Source organism: Pleurodeles waltl, chromosome 3_1 (assembly GCF_031143425.1).
Source record: "Pleurodeles waltl isolate 20211129_DDA chromosome 3_1, aPleWal1.hap1.20221129, whole genome shotgun sequence".
In the NCBI taxonomy this organism is placed as follows: Eukaryota; Metazoa; Chordata; class Amphibia; order Caudata; family Salamandridae; genus Pleurodeles; species Pleurodeles waltl.
In genome coordinates, this window is record NC_090440.1 from 1,864,609,237 (window position 1) to 1,864,634,883 (window position 25,647).

Genomic DNA, 25,647 nt, shown 5'->3' on the forward strand with positions numbered 1-25,647 from the left:
TTCCGTCGAATGCTGGCGCCATGGGAGTATTCATTAGGTGAGGAATCCACAGGTAGTTGTATCCATCAGAATTTGTGAAATCTGAGAAGAACTATCCGCTCATTCCCTTTCCCATGCCTTTAGAGCATAAAGTGTTGATGGCGGGGGAAGACTGTTGGGTATGGAACAGTGTATATTTCCTTGGGCTTGAACTTAATACTCATCAAATTCAAGCACATTTGCACACTATGTGCACCTCTTAACCTGTCACCCTACTTGTTGTAGGGGCGTGGGTCGAGGTATTATGATGCCTGAGAACTATTTCCATGGCTGAGGCTTCAAGTTGGGCAGCCTGTTGCACTGCTACTTTTTTAATCTTAGCGCATGTTCAGATTTGCACCAAGGACAAGTTAACATTCGTGCATAATCACTCAGTAATAAATATTGCCAGATGCCATTTGCAAAGATGTTAACAAAAACACAATTTGTTTATACTGATGATACTAGAACAGTCTACAAAACGTTCTAAAAGTGATGTCTTCACCCGCTTACGCTGGCAGGTCAACAGGGGTGCAGTTTCACTGGTTTTTACAGGAGGCCTCTCTGAACTCAGCAGATGTGGCTCAGTATCTCAGGTCCTTACTAACTGCACCTATATCACCTAAAGGGTGTATTATTATACTTGATTACCAAATGCACTAAGATGTCCCCGCCTCACATTCATAATTGACAATGTGCTTTTTTCTGCCTTCCATTTCGTAAAGAAAGTAAAGGCAGACTCGAGCCAAGAAGCCAATTTTGCAAGATAATAATTGTGTTCAGCATTCTGTGCAGAGATCAGGGAATGCCTTTCCAGGAAGGAACTGGATGGAGAGCAATGTAGCAAACCAACACGTAAGATAACAGCAAAAGAACTAAAATAGCAGCAACATATATTGTGTCTTTCAAATGTGACTGACAGTGGAACCTGTACAGAAGATGTGACCAACTGCTTGAGATGCCTTTTGATACAGGCTTTGTAATGAAGCGTCCAGTTGCCACACAAACTCAGATCTCCATTTAATTTCTATTCAAATCCCATAACATGCACTGTCTGGAAAGCAACCATTCAAGGTGACTTTGCATCTCCACGATGCAACAGGGGCCCAGTGGTACTCAATGCCACCCAGTATTTGAAATATTCTGACACGAGAGCTTTAACTACCAGGCTATTGAACTACTATTTGGTTTCACTTTGAACCATCTGTGTGATAATGGAAAAAGTTTGTTTCAAGTATCAATGAAAAACATACAAGTGTATAACAGACCTGTAAACCAATACAAAATGCAACAGACACTTCAATCAAGCTATGAGTCAATGAGGTTGAAGTGGAATGACACAAAGCTCACTATGCAGGTGTGTATGTTCTGTTCAAAAAGCGGATACTTTTACAATGAGTACTTTGCGATCGGACCTCAGTTCTGCACTACACCTTTAGTACAAATAGTGCTGACCCCTTGATATACCGCCATGAAAAAAAATAGATGTCAAGAGATTTTTTTTTTTGATTTGTGTTTTTGTATCATTAGAAAAGTAATTTAGCTTGGGTACACGTTGCTAATCGGGACGATTTTTTCTGGACACACTTTTAAAAATGGCAGATGTATTGCAGCGATGCTGTAATATTTCAGGAACCATGAGACCTATATACTTTATTTTGGTGTCAAAACATAGGTTTTGGGGGTCAAGTAGTCTTAGACACCAAAAATAACTCCTCAGAGCAACCCTTCCGCCATTTCTCAAATTGGCAGCTATAGTAGAGGAAGAAGAGACATACATAGAAATTAAAATAATAATGTTTTTTAATCCTTTTATGTATACACCAAACTATGTTTATGATCTGAATATTAAAAATAAAATAAAAAAAAAGTTTAGCACTCCACTTTTAGACATTTTCATACTTCGTTTTGGCAATCGCTAGTGGCACATTTGCATAATATTTAACTTTTGAAAAGAGCATATCGACAAAGACATCTTTGTAGCACGGGTTTTGCAAATATATGTACGTGTAAGTTCTGTGGGTACAGGAATTTTGTAGGTTTTAGCACGCCATCCAGTGCTTGAAATGGAAAAATTAAAGTGCCGGTACTCTGTGCCAGAGTACCTGCTTGTTCCTGAGAAGTGCCGGTACTCTCCTATTAAAAGTATTACGTTTTTCTTGAAATGTGCCGGTACTCTCCCTCTCAAAATAAAAAAGTGCCGGTACTCAGTACCGGACAGTACCGGCCCATTTAAAGCACCGACGCCATCACTATCTTCCCAATAAAATTCACACTAATCTTTCTCTACATATGCATGATCCAAAACATTTACACATCTTCTGATCAAGTAGAAGGCTCTTTTAATGTTTCCACAAACAGAATATGGCGTCGGTGAAAGGTAACTTAGCGGGACTGATCTCTTGAACTCACTGTACCAACGATTGTCAAATGTATGATTGTCCAAACTGGTTTCCCACACATGCACAAGGTAGGTTTCTACGTCTTTAAAGTCACCTTCTTCTATCTCAGCAAATCCTTTTAAAAACTTCGGTGGTTCAGCAGTTAAAGCTTTGTTCCAAATTGAGCTCAAAGAGTCATGACCTGTAGGAATATGTGCCATGAGAAGAACACTTGGCATCTCTGGGTCACGTTTCTAGCACAGAATATGAAGCATGATTAAGTGTCTTTTCGCGTCTGTTCCATAATGCATCGATAATTGACAATCTTTGACTTATTAATACTGTAACAAATCTAAGTAGCATAATAACATCTGTGTCATTTGAGAGTACAATGACTCGACTGGAATAATTTTGAACAGCCCACTCAACATATGGCACAACTTAAAGGTCAGCATTCTCCAATTTATTGTTAGGTTCTTGAACAATATGGCCCATACCTTTTGAATCTCTCTCTGCAGGCACCAACTCCTCATTGACAGTCATTCCATTTGCAATAATTGGAATTTTACTCTTCACTGAAGCACCAGCAATGTTTTGGCGAGTTAACATATCCAAGTTCATCTTGTTCAATGTTGATGAGCACAATTTATCAAGTTGCACAGGTATAGGTCTTGAATTTTAATGCAGGCAAGGTCAATTGTTCGACTTGTAGACATTAGTCCGATTTTCTTATATTCTTTGACAACTAGTTCAAGAGAACTGTCAAATAATGGTCAATCTTGATTAAACTGTGTTGATCCACAGAATACACAATAGGAGCCTCAAACACTGAGGGGAGCAGTTCACACGTACACTTCATACATGCCCCTTCAGCAATCATCTCAATTCCAAAGAGCAGCAGAAGGAACAACTGCACGGAATAGGAAGTGACAGCACTTGCTGCCCTCAGAGTTCTCTACAGGAGTCTTAACGTCTTCATAGTCACAGCAATATCAGATTGCAGGCTCTCGGAACTCAAGGCGTCTGCACCCCTTCAGATTAGAGAGCACCTAGGCTGATATAGCAGGTGCTTTACAAGACTTACAAACTCGCATGCACATGTTTTTCCTAAAACTAAAGCACTCTTCCCTGCATGAGACACAAAGGTAGCTTTCGACAAAGGTTAAAAGCATTTCATGAAGAGCGATATGACGTGGTCAGCACTGTCCGTGACATAGTACTTTTTTGTTCTTCCACTTGAGCTGGCCAGTGTGCAGAATGTGCCATGGCTAAAACAAGTGAAACAAGATTGTCAAAAATACTCTGCCTCCGAAATCAGAGAAAGAAAAGTAACCAATCCCTCTGAAGACAACGCCTGACATTTGACCTCGTTCTTTGAATGGACAGCAAATATGATGATAAGAACAAGATTTACAGGCCTGTTTACATAAAGGGAGCTCTTGAAAGGATACTGGTAAATAAGGTTTTGCAACAGGAGAGACAAAGTGAGCCTGAAGAGCCTAGGCCAGTAAATGGGAAACAAGAAAATGTCAGTTACAAACCACAAAGCCAATGGCAAGCAATGGGCAAAATGTATTCCCAGGTTAACTTTCTGAAAATCCCCAAGATAACTTTTGCATATGAGACAGCTGTGCTGTCTCATAGGCTGCGACCCAAAAAAAAGGGGAGCCACAGAAGATCCCACACATGAATGTCCAAGTCCACCTCAGTAACATGCCAACCTCCAACAATAAATGCTTCAATATACTGAACGCAGATGCGTTACTGAGTGGCGAAATCTCTTATTATGAAGTACCACAAGACGCATAAGCGGTAGACACAGCAGAAAAATGGCAGCTTCAAGTATGGAAAAGACCAAGAGGAGAATGTGCAGAACCACACAAATGAGGAGGAAAGGTAAAGCTGTGGAAAGAACGGTGAAGCAAATGCAGAATGCAGACAGTGACAGAATAGAATCCACTGAAAAGGCAATAAAATCATAAAGGAAATACCAGGTCAGCTAAAAACAACTGAAAAAAACTGAACATTTTGCATTTACACAAGTGACTGCATTCCACTACAAAAATCAAAGCGGTGTAGGTTAGAAATCCTTGCATAACTAAACAAGTCTAAGGGCATATGTGATGACACAAGAGAACATGGTGTGAAAGAAAGGTGTGCAGTAAGCCTGCAATGGGTCACAAGGCAGTTTATTTTTTTTATTGAGTGTGGGGACGGGGGACGGGGGGGGTGATGGAGGACTGATTTTGGATAAGACTGTCTGGAGGAGTGAAAGAGGTGTTGCATCAACAGTGACATGGCTGGAGGATGATGAAGGAAGAAAAGGAGAGTGGGGCACTTGACATGGTCTTAGTATACCTAATGGGAAGGATTTGCCACAATGAATATAAGTGGAATAACTGCCAAGAGGAAAAGCATGAACCTCAGTTCTGCACTACAACGTTAGTCCAAATAGTGCTGGTCCCCTTGGTGTACCTCAGTGAAAAATTGTTGTCCAGAGATTTTCATTTCTGATTTGTCTTTGTTGCATCATTGGAAAAGTAAGTTAGCTTGGGTACACATTGCTAATCCGGACCGATTTTTTTTCTGGACACATTTTTTAAAATGGCGGATATGTTGCAGTGATGATGTAATATTTCAGGAACAATATGCTAAAGAGGAACAGGCAACTAAAAAATTACAGGGCAGGTTAATTCAGTATCTTACTCTACACACTTTATGTGCGTGGCAAGATTATTCATGGGCAGAAGGGCAGAGTGAGTAGCACAATTATGGATGTTAATTCGTAATATATATGCCTGCAGTGCTGACAATAAAAGCTTTTTTCCTAAAGGTATGGTATTCCTACAGAATGGCGACTTCTACACCAGACTCAACACAATGCATAAGGGACAGTACAACAGTAAATAAAACCCCACAAAGATTCTAAAATGAACCCTCATACGTAAGCGGAACAACATTTATTTATTCACTTTAGAATACCTGGAATACTAGAAATAAATTAATTGGGATTAAACGTGCAGAGCACAGAGGGCTGAACAGATAAGCAGAAAAATAGGGTAACTAAAAGAATGTCAAATAGCATAAAAAATAAGTAAAAGCGCTGAAAAACCATATCTACGAAAAAAAGCTGTACAGAAAAACACCCTATGTAGCGAATTTATTTTAAGGGGTAAGCAATAGTATATACAAAGCATAAAAAAATAAAAAAATCATTCAAGCCTACCTCAGTGTTGGCACTGACTTCTATGGCAGTGCAGAGGTTAAGATTCATAAACAATTCTATTTCTCGGAGAGTTTTATTCTGCAAACAAAGAGAAATGTAATATTAAGAAAATGCATCTAATTGTAGTTCTCTAGCAATGATATAGCAGATCTTCACATGGTTTGAATGTTCCTCTAATACCAAGTGGACAACTTCTATACTATAATTAATAATTTGTGTTTGTAGCTCACCGGCACCATTCTATATTTAAAAGACACAAAAACTATAATTAAGTTATACTCAGCTAAAAATGTAATTTCTCAGAAGAGAAAATAAGGGCTCTCTGCATTTGCCAAGTTTCTTTATAATGTACTTCAATCACAACTGATAATGGTAACCTCATGCATTTCCTTCAAAAAAAGCTATCCACCCCCTCTACAATCTCGCCCAAACGTACTACTCATAACTGTGTCCCTCACAAACATAGAACGCATCTCCTTATTAACACTTGCATACTATGCAATGAGTGCAATTTGCGTAATGTGTAAACTGCACATGGGACAATGACTATCCTTCCTCATGTATGCTACCCATTATCTTTGTAAACATCCTCCTAATGCTCCTGTAATAAGCTTCTAGTGCACACAGTTCATTATCTATGAAACGCTGCACAAACCTGCAGGCCAGTCCTACATTTCATAAACACCGGTTATTAAAATCATAGTAAGGCGAGGAATACTACAGCCCAAAGCATGCATTTACACAAATACCATATTATTGAACACACTAAGGATTCAGTAGGATTAAAGGCGCATGTACGTCAGTTCTTTTTCCACAAACATCCACAGCAGAAGCACAGAGCTATAGAAAATCCAAGGGCCCTAAAGGGGACGATCCCTGACCCTATTAGACATGTCCGCAGAGCAGGGAGGCATAGGTGGGTGTAAGGAATCTGCAGCTAGATAGTCTCTACCAGATAATACGTTATCAAAGGCAAGTAACTTGTCCATCTGATAGAGACTTCTAGCTGCAGATTCCTTACCTTACAATAGATATACAAGCCATAACCTCCTGGCGGTGGGCTGCGGACAGATCTTTTCCTTTTTTTTTTTTACACTAGAAAGTCCTGCAGGACCAAACGGGCAAAGTGGCTGTCTCTACAGACCTGATTGTCCAGGCAGTAATATTTTGCTAGAATGTGCAATGAGGACCACATTGCTGTTTGACAGATATCCAGGACTGGAACACCTTGTGCTAGCGCAGTGGTAGCAGCCTGGTACCTGGTAGAATGAGCCCTAAAGAGGCTGTGTGTAACAGATCTTAAAGCAGAGAACAATCCGGCGCGAAATGGTTTGCTTCTGCCTTGCCCCACCCTTCTTTGCTCCCCCTACCCCACAGATTTGGTCATCCACCGGTAACTCTTTTGTGCAGTCTAAGTAGAACAACAACACTCTTTTTGGGTTTAGTCAGTGGAGTCGCTCCTCTTCTTTAGAGGGATGCAGAGGAGCAAAGAAGGTGGGCAGGGTGATGCTCTGACCCAGGTGAAAAGGGGTCATAACCTTGGGAATGAAAAAGCGTGAGTTCTGAGTACCACCTTGTCTGGAAACATGGTGAGATACAGCGGCCTGGATGAAAGAGCCTGCTTCTCACTCACCTTTCCTGGCAGATGTTTTTGCCACTAAATGGTGAGCAGCCGGAGGAGACAGTTGTGCAGTGGCTCAAAGGGAGCACACATGAGAAAAGTGAGGACTAGATTCAAGTCCCACTGGGGCATGACAAAGGGTGTAGGGGGAAACATATGTACAAGCCCTATAAGAAATCTACTTACAATTGGGGATTTGACTAATTAAGGCTGATCAAGCAGCCAAAGAAACACCGATAAGGCGGAAAGATAGCATTTAAGAGTGCCCAAGACCGAACCCTGTTGGGCAAGGGATAAGATAAAGTGAAGGATCTCAGAAAGAGAAACAGAAAGTGGATCAATAAATCTTTCTGTACAATAATATGCAAAGTACTTCCAAAGGCAGGGACGTCTGGCTGCCAGAATAACTTTACAGACTTCGGGAGGAAGGAAGAAAGCAGTCAACTGTCGCCGCTCAATCTCCATGTATGAAGATGCAGAGTTGACCGGTTCGGGTGGAGAACCTTCCCCTGCTGCTGAGACAGAAGATCTTCCTGATGATTGGAGGATCAATGTTAATTTTCAAAAGCTTGGGATATCAGAATCTCCATGCCCAGTACGGAGCCACTAGGATTATTTGGGCCAGGTAGTTCTTGATAACTCTGGGCAGAAGTGGTATGGGCGGAAAGGCGTACAGGAGGCCTAAACTACACATGCGACGAAAAGCATTGCCAAGCGTTTGCCACCTTGGAAACTCCAATGCGCAGTATTGCGGATATTGTGCGTTCTCTGCAGAGGTGAACAGATGTAACCAAGGCTCTCCCCACTGCAGAAAGAGTCCTTGTGCCACCACCTGATAGACACCACTCATGATCCGCTAGGCATTGACAACGGAGTTCGCCTGCCCTGGCATACAGACAACCTGGAGGTGTTGAACTTTCAGGGTTATGCCCTTCTGTTCCAACCATGTGCAGAGACACAGTGCCCACAACCCCACACCGCCCTGCTTGTTGCAGTACCACATTTCGGTGTTGTTGTCCGGGAACACCTGCACCATCTTCCCTTTTACAACAGGAAGAAATGCTTTCAATGCCAGTCAGATCACCTGGAGCTCAAATAAGTTGATATGGGACCCGGATTCCACCAGAGACCAGTGACCTCTGATCTCCACCTCTCCCATATGGCTGCCCCATCCCAGAAGTGACACATCTCTTACTACTGTGAGATCTGGTTGGGGAAGGGAGAGGAGTCTGCCTCTGACCCAATCACAGTCACTAACGCTATCCAACATTTCTCCTTTCTCATTTTCAAAATGACCCTCTGGATCATAGCAAAAGAGAAGAGAAGGAATAGGCTATCCTCCCCTTCCAGACTTGTTGAAACACGTCTACTGCAGACGCCCCTGAATCTGGCATCCAACTGAAATAATTCTCTATTTAGAAAGTTAGCCAGCTCTCACATGGATCCACCTCCGGTGGTCCCCAAATCTCTTCTATTCTGCAGAAACACATCCAGTCCCATCTCCAATTGCTGGAATCCCTCAAGTGCTGAGATACACACTCCCTGTTCATACTAACCAACAACAAAATCCTCTGTTTGCTCCACACAGACCACCTTTCATCAAAATGCCCAAACTCAGCCTTCCAACACACAATCTACAAACACCCTTCCCCTCTCTTCATCAATTACACACAACCATACAATCCCCACACTTCACTCCACCACACATATTACCCCTTCCAGTCATCATGACACTAACTCCCCTGACACACATCCATCCCCTTACACACCTCATACATTTATCTTCAAAACACATCAACACCCTTTCTAACACTAATTCTACTCACCAGCACTAACTCAAATCCCTCATCACAAACAACTACATCAATATACCCTCTCACTATTCCACAAAAACAATACAGACCACACACATTAGGACATTAAATCAACACAAACTTTCATTATACTTATCGTCACACCCACTCCCACCCTCAGTACTACACAAAGAATACAAGTTCCGTCCTATCGTTACTCCTACTTTCTCACTCTTCACAAACACCTACCACAAGCACCCCAACCCAGCAACTTTCATTCACTCGCCTCTCCTCCATTGCACAATTTAGAGCCTTACATCATGATTCACATGCTCCTCCACCAAGTTAACACAGTAAATGCCAGTTCTCGCAGCATAAAACTAAAGCACTGTGAGGGTCATCAGCTGTGAACTGTTTGTCGTATGAGGCGCGCTATGTTGTGAATGCTGCTTTCCATTGCATATGCAACAGAAGGAAAATCTCAGAGATCTAAACAAGTCAAAAACCGTAATAAAAACACACCTCCTCCAGAATGGAGAGCAAAGAAAAAAATAAAGTAATCCAAAAGGGTACATGCCTGAAAAACAAATCTTACATCCAATCTAATCTGCAAAGGAAAACAAAAGCTGAAGGGGTTGAGGAGAATGGTGGCACATGTACAGGAAGTGAGCTCACGCACAAGGATGGCCATTTAAGAATGAAGCATTCAAATTCTTGAAAAAGACCACTTTCTTTTGGGAAGCTTTGCTCTGAGTTTTGCCTGTGGCTCAGGCAAGCCCCTAAGGAGAGTAAAAATAAAACATGTTCAAAATAAAAGGAAACACCTAGTGCCAGCTGTATGGTTCAGTAAATTGAATGTCTGCTGCTCAAACAAGCAAGGGACATAAGATAGCCTGTTAAAATAGTGGCAATGCTAAACAGGCCTTGAATTCTTCTGCAGTGAATAAACTGAGTACCATTAACTTGAGTTATAGCAACATCTGCTATTCATAGGTTTTATAAATGCCATAAGCGCAGAATAAAGTGATATGTACACACACACACACACACACACACAAAACCTGCAATGCAGCCACATTTTTTTGGCAGAACATGAAACTAAGTGAAAACCATTTCAGTAAAAGAATGTTCTTTCAACTGATCCTTTATGCATGTTACATACAGTAAGCATGCTTACCTCAGGATGAGCAGTTTATACATGTATACAGAAAACCACACAGTTTACCAGATAAATGCTGGATATAAAGTAATACCATACCACTACATTCAAGTTTTGGCGAAGCACAGCATTGTGGAAATGGACCATCTTGACTTCTTTCTGCAGGTACATTCGCTCAATTTCTAATCGCCGACACTTCTCCTTCTCTGCACTCAATGCCATAGCCAAAGCTTTATTGTTGTGCTTAAGTGAGATCTTGAGAATTGAAGAGTTATCTGAGAAAATTTAAATATGGAAAACATTTGCATATGAATATACATATTCCGGTTTACTGTTAATTTCCTCACAACAGTAATCAGCCTCATATATACCAACACAGTATTATTAGTGATATAAATATATGAAAATAAAGGCTGATAAGAGAGCAACATGTTAATTTAATACAGCGGAGTGATCGAGGGGGAGAGAGAGAGGCACCAGTAAATTACATTTTTGAACCCTTTCGAGCCCAAGGGAGACCCCGGCCTGTCACCAACATATGGAGTACCATTAAATTTGGTAGTGCTATGAAGCAGTAAAAACGAATGCAGTGGCCAGCTCTAAATAGATTAAAAAAAAAAAAAAAAAACACACACACACACAGAAGCCCGGATTATCTGGGACTATAAATCTAAAATATTTTTTTTTTTTTAAAGTCATCTTTAAATAGATGGTTATTCTTGGAGTGCAGGGTCTTATTTACCTGCGGGTATCCTGTTCCACTGGTGGCAGGACCAGAAATACACTTCGATAACTGTTTTAATATAGACCTTTGTGCACCGGTATTGCAGATGCATGCATATGTCATAGTCTGCAAATCTTAAGAGTGACCATGTGGGTAAATCATGTTAACTGTTTTGATTCTCAGGTTACACTGCATCTTGGTTCTTCTGTGCACTGACCTGGAGCTAGGATGCTGTAGTCGAAGGGTCTCAAAATCCAATATGTTTGTGGGGTCCCACTGAAGCTTGGGCTGCCAAAGAACCAAACATAGTCTCAGAGGTGGCTTCACCACTTGGATCACTTTGGGCCTTTCCAACCACTCTGGAGTTTTACCTCTTGCCTTAGGAGAAATTAAGGAGCTAGAAATCATTCTATTGGATGAGGTTGAGGACAGCCAGGCAGGGCTTCATAAGACCACATATCTTTTGCACAAGGTCCAACTGAATATTATTTTCCTGAAGCAAAAGGAGGAGCCAAAGAAATAGACTCCACAACATTGTTCGAGACACTGGCACCAATGTCCCTCGCTGCTAACATTTTGAACACGGTCTCAGTGAAGACCTGTACCTGCTAAGTTAAAGCTCAGCTTTTGGTATCATCACCTGAGGAATTAGTAGCAAGACAAACGGTCTCTGATGAAGATTCATGCACATCCTTTTCCTGCAATGAGGATTAAGCATCCCCGTGCCTTTCTTATTTTGCCACACAAAGAAAATCTAGAGCTGGACTCAGAATTTGTCTTTGATTCAGTTTTGGCATTAGAAAGAGAAAGGGGGCCTATCTTTAAAAAAGTAAGAAGTAATTCTAGAGGATCTTCCCTAAATGCCTTTAGATTTATCCTCCAACAGGTCTGAAGAGGAAGGGTGCAAGGCTGCAAGGCTCTGGTAACCCGAGTCACCTTGTAGAATGCAGAGGTCTTTAATATATTAGCATAAATTGTGTAGCTTCTTGTTCTATTTGCAGTGGTTCTTGTTCTTTTACAAGACATCTTCCCCTGGTCTTTATTGTTCCTGCACAAGGTATCCTTTTCCCCAGCCTTCCTTGTTCCTTTGCAAGGTGTGCTGTTTCAATCACAGGGGTGAGGGTATTCAGATGTCATTCCTCTATGATGTGTACCCCAACTTCTTGTATCCAGAGTCACTTAGGCAAGGTTTGCCTGTCTCCAACTGTTCCGATTCCCTTTTAAATGGAGGTCCTGCCCTCCTTCCAAATACTGTTTTGTATATGGAGGTTGACATGTTGAGTACATGGGCTCTCTTGTCTTACCAGAACCACGATCACTGAATAAAAAAGGAACAAGGAAGGGCGTTTAGGTCTTGTAACCAACTCGTCAGGTGGGCCATCTGGCTTACCGCACTTACTGCTTACTGCTGTCCTACCTTCTAGAGAAACTGACAGGGTGACAGACATCTGTTTACTACAGGTCTTGCAGGGCTGGAAGCCTAAGAATTGGAAGGAAGCGTAAGATTGAACAAACAGCAAAATTGCTACCAAACAGGGCAAAGTTTTTTAATAAACACGATTAGAAATTCATCAGTTCCACAGCCCTCATTTGTGGAGGTGCAGAAAAAGAATTGCACATGAGCCTCTTTTATGGTGGTCAGCACTGTCACCTCTGGTAGAGCGGCAAGAAACCCCTAACAGCAATGGCATAAGTACGAAGAAACATTTTCGAGAACCAGTCCAGGTCTGAAAAATGGGTTCAAGTGAGCACTGTGTTAGAGTGAATATGCAATATAAAGTGGTAATCCCAGATCATCTGGAGAACATTACTAACAGTGGACAGCAATTAGTCTATCCGAGCTGGGTACTGAAAAGGGTTCTGAACGTACTGTGAAAAACAGAATAAAAGCCCCTTATCTGAGGAAATTTTAATTACATTTATTTAGTGCTTACTACCTCGGACGAGTTGTTTAAGCACTTTACACTGACTGCAACCCAAGGTTATTGGTTAGTCCAGTGATTGTTAGTGATTGATTGGGATTAGTCTTCTGCGCTCAGCAAATCATTCCATTTACTCATTCCAGTTTATTAATGATAGATTAAATTAATTAAAGTTAGATGTGATCATTTGTAGAGGCAGGGTATGCGAGTTCATACAGATTGGTGGGGATAGTAGATGGGCGTGAGGAAAGTAAGTAATGTTGGATTGCAGGAGTAGAACTTTAAAAATGACAGGATATGATCTTTGGTATGAACTGTTTGCAGCGGTCAGAAACACAATCAGAGATTAAGGTAAACAAGGCTTAGACTTTGTACCCAAAGAGAGAGTAGGCATGCAGAGGATGGAAGAGTAGGAGGGTGCCATTTCAAAGAAAAAGGCAAGGTGACAATCAAAAGTAAAGGTCAGTTTGATGCCAGATTTAGAAACCTAGGAGGTTCTTTTTTTGTACTTTTCATAGGCAATAAAATCAGGCGAACTGCGTACAAACACTGCGAACTGCAGGCAAACACTAGAACACAGCAAAGTCACCTGATCAGCTCAGTTGATGAACGTAAAAAGTAATGGTGGTGTGCATAGAGTCGGAAATGAAGAGTTTTATGCTGTGCTCGAAGTTGTCAACTCTTCAAGAGTTAAATGACGGCAGTGTTGGTTTGATGCCGTGAACACTCCTAGTAGTTTGCAGGGTAATCAGGGAGTGCCTTTGGTGAAACCTTCAGAACTGCAATAGGTTATAATAGAATTACAAAATGGCTCATTTAGAATTGAAAATATGCGATTACATTTTTTTCTCCTTCAATGACCCTATGTTTCCCGTCCATATCTCTTCCTCATGTTTTCACCCATCCTTTCTCCTTTTTTCTGTTTTCATATATTTCTCTTCCTCCCCTCCCTGCGTTTTGCTTGCTCTGTGTCTAAGTTTTGATAATGGAATAATAAGTCCTGGTCACCAAATATGAACATTGGTGCCTATCACTGGCAACCATTAATTTTGTCTTAGACTACTGCCTTGCCACCTGGGACCCCTAGGATAGTAAGTTTAGTCATGCAATTTTTGGAACTATGCGAGTAAACAAACTAACTTTAGTTTGGACCAAATGTAGGCTACTTGATCTACCTTTCCAAGAAATGATGTGTAACTAGCCAGTACATTTGCATGCAATGTTTGTGCAACAATGATTTGCATACTGCATTAAAATATAGGTTTGGAGCAAACTTTGCAACAAAGTCAGTGTTTGGGTGATTCCGTGGCAATGATTGCCAGCGCGGTCCAGTATGTTTTGGTTAATCAGGTAACAAATGGTAGCTGGTGTTAAGTCTGGAAACACCAGCTGTAACTCTGAGAATGTGTTGATGGGAATAAGAGTGGATATTATCTCAACTCACTCTCAGTACTCTATGCCTCTATAAACACTATCTTATCGTCTGTTTTCCAATGTGCCTACATGCAAGGAGGCAATGTATCCCGTTTGATTTGCTGGCCTGTACTCAAGCTGGGAACGGCAAGCTGAAGGTATCCATCACCTACCTTCAAAGAGTGACCTGACCTCACTTACTCTTTTCATTTATAAAAGGAATACCTTTCCCTTATGAGCCTGCATGTCTCGCTCCCCTGTTCCTAGACTTGAAGGGCTGACATTAATGACCACTTTGAGTCAGTGATGTTTCACCCCACCAAAGGCTGACTTTATGGCTGCCCTCCACTCCCCGTTTAAAACAGCCTAGTGCGAGACAGGTTTTTAAAGGCTATACAGGTTATGACTGCTATGAAAAGAGGTCTGCTTTTCAAAGCTTCTCCTTCAGTAACAGAGGATGCCAGTTTCACCTTCCTAGCATGCTACTAAGGCCTGCTGGTCTCTGCCTGTGCTGTGCCGCTGTTAAGCAGCACAGAGGCGCTTGCAAGATGGGCTAGGTTTGGAAAGTCAATGCCCCAAATTTATGTGGGCAACACACTCAATGGGGCCTTTGATTTACATTTTTATATGGGTGAAAATGCTAATCCAGGGAATTCAAGCCACCCCTTCCACCTTCCTAATACTTCAATACCCATACTAACTTACTGGAGACTCATAAATGGAGTTAGAAGGCAGTAGTTGAAATATCTCCTCTACTCAAAGGTGGTGGTCCAATGCAGGAGTATGACTGCTTGCTGAATTCTAGGCATATCTGCCTAACTTTGTAACGTCCTTCAGTCAGTCCTAGCCAGGTCTGGACTTAAAGTGCAATGCCCACATCGCTGCCCCAAAGTCTGCCCAACAACCCCCATAGCACTCTCAGATCCCAAAAGGTCACACGTACCCGTGGGTCACTCTTGTGACCTGCCCATTTTTGTGAGTTGACTGTTATCACCTCCTTCACCTTTTCCGACATCTCCTGAATTGTATTCCATGTGTGCGTGGGTTGCTTCTTGTGCTTCTCTACATAAAGGCTAATACTTTGAACTTTACAGGCTGTCTTCAAAGCAGTGAACCATTTGTAAATATCCTCTCCCATCTTTTAAGGTGGGACTATTTTGCTCTGGTACCTAGAATCATAAGAAGCCAGCACTCTATGCGGCCTCAACCCAGGAAGATCCTCAGCCTGCCACAGAGTTGACCCCAGGAACACTCATGGACCTTTTTCTTGCCACGCCTGTTCCAACACCCTCCAAGGACCACCTCATGATCCCGCATCAAGCACGGACGGCCACCTCAAGTGCATACTCCTCAACATACGCTCCCTCGTCAAGCATGGGACTTCCATGACTCAACAGCCCCGGACATCGCCTTCGTCACAGAGACATGGATCACCCTCACCGCCACAGCTTTTTCGGACAACTACAAGATGATCCACAAGGACAGTGCCAACCGGCCTGAAGGAGGCATTGCCATAGTCTACAAGAACAACCTCCACCACTGAGTCACAGTCAACCCACGAGCACCTACACTTCCAGATTTACCCCAACCGAAATAACAAGTTACTTACCTTCGGCAACACCTTTTCTGGTGGATACACTAGCTACCTGTGGATTTCGCACCTAAAGAATTTCCCCCACGCGCCAGCATTCAACGGAAATTTTCTTCAAGCTCTGCACGTCGACGATGACGTCACAATTGCCCGACTCCCACGCGACGCCATATGATGTCATCCAGGTAATAGGAGGTCCTCGTTGACGTGCAGAAGTCAGTTATCACCATTTTTTACGTGCCTTTGAGGCGAACAGGAGAACATTGACACTACAGATGTGATATGAACACATCACACTTACATACCACCATTTATTTCCACTAACATGAAACATAGCCAATAGAAATAAACAACCCACTGCATACAATCCTACAATACGAAATATATGCATAAATCCATCTAGAACCTAAATATATACAGGTCTTTTTTTTTTTGTAAATATATACATACATAAACAATTATATACACATATATAAATCATTGCATCAGTATATACAGCTGTACAACATACAGGTGCTCACTCAAGGAAATCTTGGTAGACCACCCAGGCAACCTGGGGCGGGGGGGAACCGTGAGGAATCCAGAGGTAGCTAGTGTATCCACCAGAAAAGGCGTTACCGAAGGTAAGTAACTTGTTCTTCTGATGGATACAACTACCTGTGGATTTTTCACCTAAAGAATAGAGTCCCAAAGCAGTAAAGCACTCGGTGGTGAGTGCCTGAATGGTCAAACCAAGAAATCCCGCAGCACTGAGCGGGCAAAATGGCCATCCCTCCTAACTTCAGAATCCAAGCAATAACGCTTGGCAAATGTGTGGAGGGATGCCCAAATTTGCCGCCTTGCAGATGTCAACCACAGGAACACATCTAGCTAAGGCCGATGAAGCCGCCTTAGCCCTGGTGGAATGGGATCGTAGCCCTACAGGAGGTTCCTTCTTTGCTAAAGAATAACACAATTTGATGCAAAGAATGACCCACCTGGAAAGCGTTCTCTTGTGGACAGCTTTGCCTCTCCTATTCCCCATGCAACTGACGAAGAGCTGATCGTCCTGTCTGAACTCACTCGTCCTGTCGACGAAGAAGCTCAACGCTCTTCATGGATCAAGTTGGTGAAGCCTCTTCCTCCTTTGATGTATGAGGTGGAGGATAGAAGGAAGAAAGAGTGATGGACTGTCCTAAATGAAAGGCTGTAACAACCTTCGGCAAGAAAGCCGCCCTGGTCCTTAACACCACCTTGTCCCTGTAAAAGGAAGTATATGGGGGCTCCACACTAAGAGCCTAGTGCTCACTCACTTTTCTAGCAGATGTAATGGCAACTAGAAAAACTGTTTTTAAAACTAAAAGCCTCAAGGGACAAGAAGAACGAGTTACTTACCTTCGGTAACGACTTTTCTGGTGGATACATTAGCTACCTGTGGATTCCTCACCTAATGAATACTCCCATTGCACCAGCATTAGACGGAAATAGTCTTCCTAGCTTCTGCACGTCGACGAGGACGTCACAGTTGCCCACGCGACGCCGTCTGACGTCATACAGGCAATAAGAGGTCCTCGCCGACGTCAGTACCAACATTTTTTAAGTGCCTGAGAATAATAGGCCATTGTGATGAAAGAACAGTAATATTTAATGATATTCCAAACAAACACATCATTCTGAGAATTCAACCTACCATTTTTTTTCTTCAACAAGTAAATAAATATATGAACTATATATATATATATATATATATATATATATATATATATATATACACACACACACACACACACACACACACACATATATAAACATATATACATAATATATACAAATCCTCAAAACCAAGAGGAGCACACTCAAGAATTACTTGGTTAGACCAAACAGGCAAAGGGGAGGCGGGTGGGACCGTGAAGAATCCACAGGTAGCTAATGTATCCACCAGAAAAGTCGTTACCGAAGGTAAGTAACTCGTTCTTCTGATGGATACAACTACCTGTGGATTCCTCACCTAATGAATAGAGTCCCAAAGCAGTACCGCACTCGGTGGTGGGTGCCTGAATGGTCAAACCAAGAAATCCTGCAGCACTGACCGTGCAAAATGGCCATCCTTCTGACCTCAGAGTCCAAGCAGTAATGCTTCGCAAAAGTATGAAGGGATGACCAAGTTGCGGCCTTGCAGATGTCGACCACAGAAACACCCCTAGCCAAGGCCGAAGAGGCCAACTTAGCTCTGGTGGAATGAGCTCTCATACCATCAGGGGGATCCTTCTTTGCTAAAGAGTAACACATTTTAATGCAAAGAACAACCCACCTGGAGAGTGTTCTCTTGTGGACTGCCTTTCCTCTCCTCTTTGCCACGAATCCGATGAAAAGCTGATCCTCCAGCCTGAAATCCTTTGTCCTGTCTATATAAAAGCTTAGCGCCCTCTTTGGGTCCAAGCGGTGTAGTCTCTCTTCTTCCTTTGACGGATGAGGCGGAGGATAAAACGTGGATAGAGTAATTGTCTGGGCCAAATGAAAGGGTGAAACAACCTTCGGAAGGAAAGCAGCCTTGGTCCTCAACACCACCTTATCCCCATAAAAAGATGTATAAGGGGGTTTTACCGATAGAGCCTGCAACTCACTCACTCTCCTTGCAGAGGTAATTGCAACCAGGAAAACCGTTTTAAGAACCAATAATCTTATGGGGCAAGAATGCATAGGCTCAAAAAGGGGACCCCATAATGAAAGTTAGAACCAAGGTCAAATCCCATTGAGGCATAACGAAAGGAGTTGGAGGGAATTTATTCATAAGGCCCTTCAAGAATCTAAGTACTATTGGGGATTTAAATAAAGAAGGCTGGTCTGGAAGACAAATAAAGGCTGACAAGGCAGACAAGTAACCCTTAACAGTAGCCACTGCACAACCCCTCTGTGCTAAAGATAAAGCAAAAGATAAAACATCTGACAAATGAGCACATAAGGGATCAATCTGCCTCTCTCCACACCAAACCACAAATTTAGACCACCTATTAGCGTAGATAGATTTAGTGGAGTGTCGCCTGGCCGATAAGATAACATTCACTACCTCAGGTGGGAGAGAAAAGGAACTCGGGTTGCCCCGTTCAATCTCCAGGCATGAAGGTGCAGGCTCTGGAGGTTGGGGTGTAAAACCTGCTCTTTGCGACTGCAAGAGGAGGTCTGCCCTGAGAGGGAGACGGAGCGGGAGGCACAGTGAGAGTTGGAGAAGGTCAGAATACCACACCCTCCTTGGCCAATCCGGAGCTATTAAGATGACTTGGGCCCGGTCTTGGCGAATTTTCCTCAACACCCGAGGAATCAAGGGTATTGGGGGGGGGGGGGGGGGGGGGATGCGTAAAGCAGCTGGTCGCACCAGGTCATCTGAAACGCGTCCCCCAAAGCTCCTTGCACCGGATACTGGAGGCTGCAGAATAACGGGCAGTGCGAGTTCTCCTGGGTGGCAAACAGATCTATCTGAGGAAACCCCCACATCTGGAAGATTATCCGGACTTGATCTGGATGGAGACGCCACTCGTGATCGGCCGAGAAATGGCGACTGAGACTGTCCGCACGTACGTTCAAGACTCCGGCCAGATGATTTGCTACCAAGCAAATCTGATGGTCCTTTGCCCAGGACCATAGCCGAAGAGCTTCTCTGCAGAGAAGGTACGACCCTACCCCTCCCTGTTTGTTTATATACCACATCGCGGTAGTGTTGTCTGTCAGGACCTGAACCGACTGACCGCGAAGGGATGGGAGGAAGGCCTTGAGAGCCAGACGTACAGCCCGTAACTCCAACAGATTGATATGAAACACCTGTTCCACTGGAGACCAAGGCCCCTTGATCTCCAGGTCCCCCAGATGAGCTTCCCACCCTAGAGTGGAAGCATCTGTTATTACTGTGGCCACAGGCGGAGCTTGCGAGAACGGCCTTCCTCGGGAAGATTGCCGTCCGCAATCCACCATTTCAAATCCATGGCAGCATCTCTGGAGATTCTCACTGAGCCTTCGAGATCACCTTTGTGTTGAGACCACTGCCTTCGGAGGCACCACTGAAGAGCCCTCATGTGCCAGAGAGCATGCATGACCAACAGTATGCAAGAAGCAAACAGACCAAGCAGCCGTAGGACCTTGAGGACTGGAATGACCGCTCCACTTTGAAACATTGGAACCAACGCCTGAATGTCCTGAACCCGCTGAGGCGGAGGAAAGGCTCGATTCAACGTTGTGTCCAGTACTGCCCCTATAAACAGGAGGCGCTGAGAGGGCTCTAGGTGAGATTTGGGCACGTTCACCGAAAAGCCCAGGTCGAACAACAACTGGGTTGTGGACTGTTGGTGATGCAACACGAGCTCCGGAGACCTGGCTTTGATCAACCAGTCGTCAAGATAAGGAAATACTGCTATCCCCTTCCGTCTGAGCTCTGCCGTACCAAACTGATAGTGTTGTGACACCACCACAAACCGGAGATACTTCTACTTCCTGTGCGACTTGAGGATCGGGATACAAAGTAAGCACCCTGCAAGTCAACAGATACTATCCAATCTCCTTCGTTCAACACCAAAAGCACCTGAGCTAGGGTCAGCATTTTGAACTTCTCCTGTTTGAGGAACCAATTCAAGATCCTTAGGTCCAGGATTGGCCTCAACCGACCATCCTTTTTGGGGATCAGGAAATATCTTGAACAGCCCTGACCCCTCTCCTGCTCTGGAACCAGCTCTACTGCACCTTTTGACAAAAGGATTAGCACTTCCTGTTGTAGTAAAAGAAGATGGTCTTCCGAACAGAAGGATGGGTAGGGAGGGACGGGAGGGGGAACCTCCCAAAAATGAAGAGTATAACCTTTCCTCACAATATCGGTGACCCAGGAGTCCGATGTTATTGACTCCCAAATGTGAAGAAACTAAGACAGTCTCCCCCCTACAGGAGATGCATTCAAAGGGAGTGATGGAGGACTAAGGCTGCTTTCCCTGCTGCACCCCTTCGGAGGAAGAGTGCTGCTGGGTGGCCCCTCTAGTACAAACTCTACCCCTGACCCTGAATGATCTATAAGGGTGAGCTATCGAAGGATGCTGTCCTGCTGCCTGGAACCTCCCTCGAAAGGAAGAGCCACGCCCAAACCCCCTAAATCTCCTAAACGATCTCAAGGAAGTGGAGGTGGATGCTTGCAAGCCCAAGGATCTTGCCGTGGCCCTACTCTCCTTGAACTGCTCCAAGGCAGAGACCGCTTTTGCCCCAAAAGGTTATCCTCAAAGGGCAGATCGAGTAGGGTTGTCTGCACATCGGGAGAGAATCCTGAAGACCGTAGCCAGGCATGCCGTCTTGTCGCTATGGACGTGCCCATAGCCCTGGTCACAGAGTCCGATGTGTCAAGCCCAGATTGGATAACCTGGGTCGCCGCCGCCTGAGCGTCCGCCAAAAGATTAAGCATCTCCTGAGGCAATGCAGAGTGTGTCTTGGTCTCGTCCATGAGAGTATAAATGTACCTTCCCACGATACGGAGCAGAGCGTGAGGAGCATGAAGCCTGCACTACCAAACTCTCCAGAGTCAGGTGTATGGACAAGAACGCTGGATCTCCAGGAGCCACCCGATGCCTCCTCACAACAGACCTGTTTACTGCCAAAGTCACAGGCTTCTTCCACACCTCCATTATTGGGTCAATGAGCGCCTCATTAAACGGAAGAAGGGGCTCTGCCACAGCTGAAGAAGGATGCAAAACCTCCGTAAGAATGTTTGTCTTAACATCCACAGCTGGAAGAGGAAGGTCAAGAAAATCCGCCGCCTTCCTGACCACCAAATGGAAAGAGGCAGCCTCTTCAGTGTACTCCCCCGGAGATGCCAAGTCCCACTCCGGGGAAGTGTCCAAACCACTAGCCGTGTCCAAGCCCTGCAGGTCTCCCACGGGCTCCACAATCTCACCCTCTTCCAAGAGTTGCTTCTCATACTCTTGCTCCTCTGGCAGCTTTAGAGCCAACCTCCTGGAGCGGAGCCTGGATTCAATCCTTGGCGTCGATAAGGCGTCTGTAGACACCGAAGTCCTCGGACGGTGTCGACCATCGGATTCATCAGACACTGAAGCCATCGGCTTCTTCAGAGTAGATGAAAGCTGCGGCAAGCTCATTGGCGCCGGGGCAATAGATGTTGTTGGTGTCACAGGTCTTCTAGACGACGCCATTGGTACCGGTGCCAAACCAGCACTTCCTGAAGGAAGGAAAGGCATGAAGGGCATCGGTCTGTATGAAGCCGGAACACCCATGTCATAGGCCAATGGACCTGAAGGTCCCGAACGACCACCTCCCGGAGCCATGGTGGCAAATATGTTGAACATCGCATTAAGAAATGCAGCAGGGTCTGTGCCTAGAGCCGGGAACACCGGATATCCTTGCAGAGCCTGTGCCTGAGGCGAAGCAGGCGTTGGCTTGGGCATCTCCGTCTGCACCGGAGAGAACACTGGCTCCTGGTGAGGATCGACTTTGAAGACCGACAGCGGAGAAGTAGGAGTCGTCCGAGGTGGAGGTGTCACAGTCGGACTAACTTCCCAAGTCATCAGACGTTGAGCCAACGGCAACCTCGAGCAGGAACGGTCCTTACTTGACCAGCGTTGTGAATCATGCTGGCGTTGGGAGTCCCGATGACGCCTGTGAGATTTCGATGGCTTGGAAGAAGACTCACGACGATGATGTCTCTCCTTCTTAGACCTTGCCAAGAACAACTTGGCCTCCAGCTCCTTCAGAGCCTTCGCATTCATGCGCTGACATGAACCGCACGCTTCGACCTCATGGTCAGAGCTCAGACACCACAAACAATTCTCATGTGCGTCTGTCACCGACATTCGGCCTCCGCACTCCCCACAGGGTTTAAAACCTGACTTCCTTGGCTGAGACATTGTTACACACGAAGTGAAACAGTAGCTCCCTGGTAGCCGCGAAGAAAAAAACGTAACTCGAAGGCACGGAAAAAAGGGAACTGACGTCTGCATGTCGACAAGGACCTCTTATTGCCTGGATGACGTCATAGGGCGTCGCGTGGGAGTCGGGAAATTGTGACGTCATCGTCGACGCGCAGAGCTAGAAGAAAATTTCCGTCGAATGCTGGCGCGTGACAGAAATTCTTTAGGTCAGGAATCCACAGGTAGGTGTATCCATCAGAACACCTCCCTCTGTGGAACCCTCATCTACAGGCCGCTCGGGCAACAAACCCTGTTCATCAACATCCCCACCCACAGGGCGAGACACATTCCGACCCTGTTTTCTCAGCAGGGAGACAACATCACCATCTCTCACACCTCCGTACACCACTGGATCAGCCACAAGTGCACTCACTTTACATATACAAAGAACACTGCACACCACTATGCCCCCAGTTTCCCCGGCAGATGCTGGGGTAAAGTCATAGAAGCACAATTCACCAACGTTCTCAACTACTCCCTCCCACAGCACGCAGCAGACACAAATGAAGCTGCACCGCAACCTAAACCGCTGGCTATCTACTTGCCCCGACAACATGGTTCCACTAAAGAAAACAGCAGGAAATCGACAGAGCAAAACACCTAAATGATTTACGTCAGACCTACAGGAATCCAAGCGCTCCTGCAGATGACTGGAACGGAAATGGAGGATCAGCAAATCAACCGAAGACCGCATAGCCTACAAGAAGCAAGTCACCACGCACCAGCAGAACACCAGAGCTGCCAAAAAAAGCCACCTTTCAAGCACACCTCAGCATTAGCACTCACAACAGCAAAGAGCGCTTCGCCACTGTCAAAGCTTTCACCAACCCCAGGACAGACACCTCATCCCTCCCTCCCAAGACCTCTGCAACGACCCTGCCACCTTCTTTCACCGAAAAACCCAGGACACCTACAATGGATTTAGGAACCAAAACCCGCCAGCACTGCTCACCACCACAGACCTAACACCTCACCATATACTGAACTCCTGGACCCCCATCACCAAGGAGGACACCCAAAGACTAATGAACTCAATCCACTCTGGAGCACCCTTGGATCCGTGCCCTCATCATATCTTCAACCTGATCAGTGCAGCCATAGCACAAGAGCGCTGCCGAACTATCAACCGATCCTTCAAGATCGCCACCTTACGCTCAGACTGAAAGCACTCCAAAATCAACCCGCTACTTAAGAAACCCACCGCTGACCCTAAGGAGCTGAAGAACTACAGACCCATCTCTCTGCTCCCTTTCCCAGCCAAGGTAATGGAGAAGGCCATCAACCAGCAACTCAGAGACACACCATATCCTAGACCCATCCTAGACCCATCCCAATCCAGGTTCAGAAGCAACCACATCACTGAAACCGCTACTGCTGTTCATGTAGGTACCCAAAGACACCTGCTGCGGTGTGCCCTAAGGATCTTCACTCAGTCTGAAGCTTTTCACCATCTACATGGCCCCACTAGCCAAGATCATCAAACAACATGGGCTAAACATAGTCTCCTATGCCGACGACACCCAATTGATCCTCTCCGTGTCAGAGGACTCTAAGGCCAAGAGAAATTTTCACAACAGGATGAGAGCAGTCGCCGCCTGGATGGAGGCCAGCTAGCTCAAACTAAACTCAGACAAGACAGAGATCCTTGTAATCGGCTCCACCCCTTCTGCCTGGAACTATTCATGGTGGCCCACTGCTCTGGGAAATGCCCCCACGGATCACACATGCAACCTGGGCATCATCCTGGACTCCTCTCTATCTATGACCCGCCAAGTCAACGCCATCTCGTCATACTTTCACAACTTCCGACTCCTGCGGAAGATTTTCAAGTGGATTCCCTCCAACACGAGAAAGACAGTCACCCATGCACTCGTCACTAGCAAGCTGGACTACGTCAACACACTATGCCAGCATCTCCAAGACACTGCAATCAAGACTACAAAGAGCCCAGAATGCAGCAGCCAGACTCATCCTGGACAACCCAGACACAGCCACATCTCCTCCCACCTCAGAGACCTACAATGGCTCCCAGTCAACAAGCGCATCACATACAAACTCCTGATCCACACCTACAAAGCACTGCACAACATAGTACTGGCATACCTCAACCACCACCTAACCTTCTACGTTCTCCAAGCTGGCCCTTGCAGCTGTCCCCAAAATCTAGAAAAGTACAGCAGGAGGAAGAGTTGTGGTCATCTGGCTGGAATCTCCCTCTAACGAGTCCGGGACTAAGGGGTGTTTTATAATAAACCAGCTAACATTCTAAGAAATGATCCTCAAGTATGAGTGTGTTTTTTCTGTGAATGCAGGAGACACAGCATACCATGTTTGTCTGCAAACCTATCTGACTATAACCGTGGAAAGACACATTCCATAAAGTGAACTATATGTCCTACTAAGAACGCAATGTTTTCCTCGGCAAAAGAACAACAAGATAAAGAGAAATAAAACAGCACCACAAATGAAGCTATTGCTAGGAAAACAAAGCAATGCTGAATAAAACGTAGGTGGGTGAAAGTGCATAGGTGCACTCCTAGTTAACTAAAACAATGCTCCTAAAACATGGCTAAAATAGCTACACAACAGTTTTATCCATTTCCAGGTAAAAGCTTGCGTTTTTTGTTTGGAAAGTTATTTGAATTTTTGTTTTTTTTATATATAGATAACCGAAACAGGAGCTCTGTTAGATATAGTGTGTCGGCATCAGGACCTTTTAATCTATTGAAACATGCTTGCCAGGTACAAATAAATGTGGCGGTGACTTCTGCAAGGTAACATACTTTTATTTCATTGACTGGATCTTATGCTTTAAGGCAGTTATTTTTAGATTGGTTTCAATTATTTGGTAATTATGTTTCCTTTGGTAA

The 25,647-nt window shown here is 44.6% G+C and overlaps 1 protein-coding gene across 1 annotated transcript in view; it reads right to left on the bottom strand.

The window, feature by feature from the left end:
- Positions 1–25,647, bottom strand: part of SGO2 (shugoshin 2) — a 266,669-nt gene that overhangs the window by 218,518 nt on the left and 22,504 nt on the right. Inside the window, exons 3-4 of the mRNA XM_069225946.1 lie at positions 10,298–10,473; positions 5,626–5,703 (exon numbers count right to left, since the gene is read on the bottom strand). Of these exons, the coding sequence (XP_069082047.1) occupies positions 5,626–5,703; positions 10,298–10,473 (254 nt within the window). The remainder of the gene's footprint in view (positions 1–5,625; positions 5,704–10,297; positions 10,474–25,647) is intronic.